We start from the raw sequence: 7,142 nt of genomic DNA, 5'->3' as shown, positions 1-7,142 counted from the left end.
CGGTGCTGTCCAAATAAACTTGCATGCTTTTCATGAGGTGCCAAGTTTGCAGCCTTACAGTATGTAAAGTTCATCGATTTAGCTGTAAGGTCTCTCTCTCTCTCTCTGTGTACAAGCTTTTGATGGAAACTATGTGACATTTACACGCTATGTTTCTCACCTTCTCCTAAATAATTCCATCATGTTTGTAAAAGTCAACCCTGTCTGTTCCTTTGTATTGCTAATGAGGGACAATATACTATTCTGGAGATCTAAGTGTCGTTCGGCTATCATTAGTCCTTGGAGAAAGATCAGCACCAAGGGTGTCATGCAACCTTCTATCATCACTTCCTGTCCTATAGGGACACTTAGATGAGTATTGATCAAACAGCACAACATGAATGGTAGTTAAAAGCACGTCTATTAGCATACTGTTAAAAATCCATGAACTCCCGTGACAGGAGAGCACTTCATTATTCAACATTTGGTTCTGATTAAAAACGTTGTCTCACTGGAGAGAAATTGAGTAAAAGACACATGATTGTTATGTATTCACTCAGAGTCTATTCTGGGAGAGTGCAATGAAATTACTCGGTTCTTTGAATGATGGCCAAAGCACAGTGTAATATAAAAGACCAACCTGCCAGTATTGTAATAAAATAAGAGCTCAATGTCCCTCCGCCAGTCCTCTGTGTCCTGCCCTCCAGGTATCACTCCCTGTTTATTGTTAAAAGGGTTAAAAGCCCCATTTATTATAAGGGATTGACTTTAACAAAATCTCAATTTAAATGTAAATGAATGGTTTCCTCTGTTATTGATCCTGTCATTTGTACACCGGTGTTAATCTTTTCTCTTACATATACAGGTGTGAAGCAAACTTTTTTTCCCCTTACCTGCTGCTGTCTAGTGTTAAGAACAGCACATAAATGCTAAACAGTTTTTCTCTACATGGCTCCTGTTCATTACAAATGTATGTGCGTTGCATGCTGAGTATTCATTGTGGCTGTTGGCCAGGCAGCATGCCAGCTGCTATTGGAACGAGGCTAACCCTGTGCTGTATTTTGTGGGTCGCTCAGCAGGGTTTACAGCAGGCACACTTTGAAGCTACAACTCTTCGTTGTGAAGGTGTGGGTAATTACAAAAGCGGTCATCCACAGAGAGAGTGGAAAAAGCTTCCACAGGTGAATAAATATAAACCTCCTGTTTTTATCATGGAGAACCAGCAAAGATGTGAGGCGTACAGGTTTTTTAAAAATCTACTCATGCCCGACTCTACTGGATGAGCTTTTTTATACCCTGGGCGTGCGGCACTGTTTAAGGAACAGCTATTTTTGAACGACTTCAATTTCCAGTAAACTGTGCATTTCAGAATGCTGTGAATAATATAGGCCTCTGAGATTTAGAAACAATGGACAATAAATACAGCTTGCCTTGGCATATATGGATGCACAAGTGCTCGTTCAACTACATCCTTTCAGATTGACTGGCCTGGTAAAAGTTGCAGAGGTCACTGTTTCTGTTATTTCCTAAAAATAATTCGGTCACCAGCATGGCCAGATTAACCCACCAGGGAGCCGGCACTGTGGGTTATTGTTGACCATCCTCCTCCATGTCTTTGTGCAATGTGCAGGAGGTTAACTTCATGTGCAGCTCACACAACAGACCACCATATTGCATATTAAATACATTTTCACTTCCGCCACAGAAATCAACCAGTGCTTGTATAACGCACAGTATAGTTTTTAATTATAAAGATCGTAATATAAATCTTACACGGTCCAGAGAACAGTATTTATCTGATAATCTATATTAGATACCAGTGGCGGGCCGTGCATTTCACACCTAGGCCTTCAGTGATATCCTACACAGTCCTACCTGAATTATTCCACCTCTTAATACCATCATTATGACGCCATGGCTCTAGAAACTATACATTTAGACAGAAACGCAGTATAACCGGGCGTTGCATCACCTTAACATAGTCAAGTACAACAGAGTTATATTAATATTTCCGAAGCATTTATAATCAATACATCAGCATTTACAGTTAACTTAATTAATCAGAGTATCTGACAAACCGCTCCTTGACACCTGTGTCTGTCACATAACGCAGAACAAGAGCCAGCTGTGCTACATTACCCACATCTGACGTCTCGTCCACCATAACAGCGACAAAGGGTGCTTTTTTAATCTTCATTTTGATCTCTTCTCCCATCACTTCAGCAATAGCATAAATCAGTTTGTATTTTGCCTGACGTCCCAGTAAACATGTTGTTTGTGTACAGGTGGTAATGCAAACCTGTGTTGTTCTCAGCAAGAAAAGAAAGAAGCTCCACGTAGTTTCCTCTGTTTCTGGACTCGGCGCTTTCATCGTGTCCCATAAATGAAAGTTCCTGTTTACCGATCAGTTGCAAATACCAGGCATTCCCGGCAGTACAAGTTGCAGTGCCTCTCGGAGGCTGTGAGCCAGGGGTACCGCTCGTAGTTTCCCTGCTGTGCTAGGCTCGCTAGCGTTGGAGTTGGTCGTTCCCTTTTTCAAGATGTGTAGCTTTACTTGAAAAGTTCGTTTTGAAAATGGCGTTGTAATTATATCTTCTACCAAATTGATCTCTTCTCCTCCTTCAGCCATTGTGGGTTGAAAAAAATAGCTTGTAGAAATCTACACAAATTAGCTCGCTCAAGTTCTAGTTCTGTTTGCTAGCTTTGCCCATAGACTGTATGGCTCTGCCTACTGCCTAGCTCTGCCTCTCAATAGTGCGTATCCAATCAGAAGATGTGCACGTGCTAATGTTAGCGTACGCCTGCTAGCTGGCCCGTTGTCGCCACCTCGAAATCTGATTGGTTAACGCCACAGTTTCGTTTGCGTTCACTTTAAGCTACAGGCGCCCGCACTGTTGATTCTGAAGGCCTAAGGGCAGATTTCTTTGACCCTAGCAACACATTATGGCTGAAATATGATTGGATAAAAGCTCTAACATAAAGGCCAGCCCTCCAAATCTCGTTCTGAGGCTGGAAGCAGCACAGCCAAGACGAACGCTATAAAATGAAGAGAATAGACTATGGGGAATAATTTAATACGTATTTGTGGAAAAAATATATCAAAATTTAATTTATATTCTGATGATGTTTAGGCCAGCAGAGAAGGCCTTGCTGGCCCTGACGGCCCACCACTGTTAGATACGTATACAGGACCCTCAATGCTCCTATCATTCAATACTTTCATCAACAAACAGGGAGTTGTTTTTCTCTCAGGGATCTTTGATTAAAAGGGAAATTTTAATTCTAAGAGTGGATTGAGAAAAGCTATTCGCTCTGACTGCAATACTTGTTCACAGCCAGTTTCTCAGCAGCTTTGTTCATAGATTATTTGTGCTGTGCAGTGGCGATGTTTTTAATTATGGAAGAAACACAGTGCAAACACAAAATAAAAGATAAAACCAAGTCATTGACTGTTAAAACATTAATCTTGGGTTTGTTTTCTTCCAACACAGCTGCCTCAGGGTGTGGAAATCTAAATGGCCCAATTATTTCAAGAAGTTTTAAGCAGGGGGACTTTTAATTAAATATTTATTTCATTGAAACATTGCATTGAAACATCAAATCAACAAATGTCTTCAATAAAAGATCAGGATTATATTTACAGCCATGAAAGAATACAAAGAGACAATACATTCACAGATTACATAGGTTTTAATTGTTACTGTGCTCTTTCAACAACCATGTCATTAAACAGATGAGGAGAGGCTGGTTGACTGTTCCTGGTGAGTGGTGTATAAATTAACATGCTGCACAGATACTGTACATACATTTGCAAATGTGAGGTATGTTCTGAATTATTCAGCATGTTATTCATCCGACACATAAAGAGCTAAGAGAATACTGCACCCATATATGTTGCATGTGTGTGTGTGTGTGTGTGTGTGTGTGTGTGTGTGTGTGTGTGTGTGTGTGTGTGTGTGTGTGTCTGTGTCTGTGTGTGTGTGTGTGTGTATGAAACAGTGAGCATAAATATAGTGTGCATACAATACAGTACAGGTGCTCAGCTCATGCGTGAGTATAAATCGCATTTGAAGCACTTCACCTCTTGATTCTCAAAGACAACACTGATTTTACTGTAATATGTATCTTCTTGCCTTGAAAAAACAACAGAACATTTCAGACATAACTCCCCCCCCCAAGGCAATGCAGCTAACAGATATATTTTGTACTACGTCATAAACAGCACAGATGATTTACATTGCTTAACCTTGTCATTTTTCTCACAGTTCAAAAAATATAGAAGGTAAGGCTTATCAATGACACTGCCATATAGTTGTTTCTAATGTAACAAATAATCTGTAATGTTTTTAAAATGACTTGGTTAGGTTAGGTTTCCCTAGTTGGCTTTTACTGTATGAAACGCTGAGCACAGTTGAAAGATAGAAAAAACACAGCAGGTTACTGCGGGTCTAAAACATCTTGGTCAGTCAGAGTGTTTAATCTGGGAAGTTATCTCATGCATTGTGAGGATCAAATCTGTGGTTTATCGAGACAAGACCTTTTGAAAGTAAACTACAAACATAGTTTGGGTTTTCATTCACGTTATTTTTGGATGAATTGAGATACAATACAGTTAGATGTCAGGTTCATCTGGATGTTTTGAGTTTAATCATTTACACATTTGTTTGTGATGTCGAGTCAAGCAACTTAATTTGATTGGCAATTGTCTCGAGAAAACCTCTAGTGTCCCGTGTTGATGCAATTAAACCCACCAATGCACAAGCAGCAGTTTCATGGTTGTCAATGGGACAGCAAAATCCCAAATGCAACAACTATTGCAAAAGATAATATTGAGTGCAAGTTTGCTGTACCTGTGTTTAATATAACCAATTTCTCAAATTAGTTTTAACTTGCCAATTGCAACTCAGTGATGAGCCATGATATAAAAGCCATTTCTGATTGACGTCTATGCGCATGACAAAATACCAGAGAGCAACACGCATAATGCCAGTCAGAGGCAGGCAGAGTAAGACAGAGATCATTATAGAGACAAGTACAAATATTTTCTGAGTCAATCTTGTAACAAGCAGCAAAAATGGGGCACATCCCATTGGGGAGTCAACACTGACAGGGTTGAGATGGATGAAACGTCATGGTAAAAACTCCAGATCAATTGTACTGTAGGCAGCTTTCACTTATTTTCTAGTCATTTACTCTTCTGTCACAGTAAGCTTATCAGACATCCATTTGGACCAGCACCAGAACAGGTGGTGCCTCAGCCACTTTGGCTTTGCGACGCAGCAGCTGAGTCAGGCTCCTGAATGACGGCGTGGCGTGGAGGAGAAGTTCCTTGAGACCTGCACGAAACTCTCTGCGGATCAAGCAGTAGAGCACAGGGTTCAGGCAGCTGTTGGTGTGTGCCAAACACACAGTCAGGGGGAAAGCATAGGCCTGTGCGTTGTAGAAGGCCTTGCTGAAGGGCACAAGGTCAAACTTTATGAGCACTCCCCACAGAGTCAGCGCCTGGTTAGGAAGCCAGCACAGAAAGAAGGATAGAACTACGATCACAATGGATTTGGTCACTTTAGAGCGACGCATTTGACGGCCCTGCTCGACCTCTGGGCCCCCGGCACCTGCGATGCGCCGGCTGAGGAGGAAGCGCACAAGCAGCAGGTAGCAGACAGTAATAATGATCAGAGGGATAAGGAAGCCCAGCAGGACCTTCTGCAGCTGGTAGAGACCCAAAAGAATCTGTGGATCCCAGGTGCCTGAGTCTGGAAAGCGCACCAGGCAAAGCTCCTCATCTGAAACTTGGAAGCTGGTGGAGTAAATGGCATGAGGCAAAGTTGCAAGCAGAGACACAGTCCAGATGCCCAGGCTCGTCCACTTTGCTCTGGTGGCTGCAGCACGCCGGCTGTGCATCTTCATCGCAGAGGAGATAGAGTAATAACGTGCCACGCTCATGGCTGTGAGGAAGTATACACTGGCGTACATGTTCATGGTGGTGACAGAGCTGATGATTTTGCACATCACACGGCCAAATGGCCAGCGAAAGTCCAATGCTGTGTCCACCGCCCAGAACGGCAACGTCAGCACAAACTGCAGGTCAGTGATAGCCAGTCCCATCACAAAGCAGTTGATTGATGATTGCTTCTCCCTGTAACGTGAGTGCAGCAGATACAAAGCTAGTGAGTTTCCTACCAGCCCCAATGCACACACTATGGAGTAGACACAAGCTATCATCATACGCACCACCAGACTGGAGCTATCTCCTTGAAACTCCATGATAGATTCCTTAGAAAGGAGCTGCAGCCAGCAGTGCAGAGACAGGTTGCTGGTGGAGCCTCCGCTACAGTTTCCAAAGCTGTCCTCCTGTAGTATCTGCGTCTCACATGGCTCTGAAGCCATCGCTTGACCTCCAGTCTCATTCAGATGCATGGCTGGATTATCCTGCTCACATATTAACATGGAAATCCGAGTTGGACAGTTTTGTTAGAAAAGAGAGACACAAAAAAAGTTTGTGATGGTGGCATTTTGAGCATTTCTGAAGTAATTGTGTCAGGTTATCTTCCAATGCGCTAAAGATGATATCCTCTACCACATTTTTCCTCTCCTCCTCTCTTCAGACTATTCACAGCTCTGCGCGCCACGTCCGTTTATAGGTTCCACGTGAACGCGCAGATCTCAGTCGCGCGGTTTCCTCACCAGATTATTGGACCAGAGAACACTCACACTCTCGGATAGAAGCAGCCACATCACAGCTCACAACACGCCCGTCAGGAGGTAATGAGAATGTGACGTGACATGTCACCGGTTCCCTCACAATCACGTTTGTGAGCTGCAGGTTTCTCGTAGAAGGGAGCTTGGATATGCGGAATCAATGGTGCGCGTAAAATATGCAAAGATCTGAATAGGACGCATACATGTGTTGAATCACATCTCCAGTTCCACCATAAACTGTCCCGTGTTGTATATGTTCTCCCTACACATCTGATGAGGAGGTTTAAGGTTAGAACATAACACCTAACAGGATGGAGGTTTTTGTCAACGAGAAAGCTCTCTGAATGAGTATACTGCTCTGACTATAGATTACATGGTAAAGCTACCTCGTGCTTTCTTTTAAACTCTTTAGTTTATTAGCTTTGCAAAAATTCCATGGTTTTTTCAAGTTTTTGAAGGGCAAA

At 42.5% G+C, this 7,142-nt stretch overlaps 1 protein-coding gene across 1 annotated transcript; it reads right to left on the bottom strand.

Moving 5' to 3' along the window:
- Positions 1-3,722: 3,722 nt before the first annotated feature.
- rxfp3.2b (relaxin family peptide receptor 3.2b) lies at positions 3,723-6,566 on the bottom strand. Its single transcript, XM_063891856.1, has one exon. It carries the CDS (start codon positions 6,424-6,426, stop codon positions 5,194-5,196), a length of 1,233 nt encoding a protein of 410 aa, XP_063747926.1. The 5' UTR covers positions 6,427-6,566; the 3' UTR covers positions 3,723-5,193.
- Positions 6,567-7,142: the final 576 nt, after the last annotated feature.

Source organism: Eleginops maclovinus, chromosome 9 (assembly GCF_036324505.1).
Source record: "Eleginops maclovinus isolate JMC-PN-2008 ecotype Puerto Natales chromosome 9, JC_Emac_rtc_rv5, whole genome shotgun sequence".
NCBI classification, from domain to species: Eukaryota; Metazoa; Chordata; class Actinopteri; order Perciformes; family Eleginopidae; genus Eleginops; species Eleginops maclovinus.
Note: the sequence above shows the minus strand (reverse complement) of the source record. Positions and strands in the feature narration are given on the sequence as shown.

What these genes read in the sequence shown, in the direction of transcription:
- rxfp3.2b (XM_063891856.1), bottom strand. Translation starts at nt 6,426, where the DNA reads ATGTTAATATGTGAGCAGGATAATCCAGCCATGCATCTGAATGAGACT.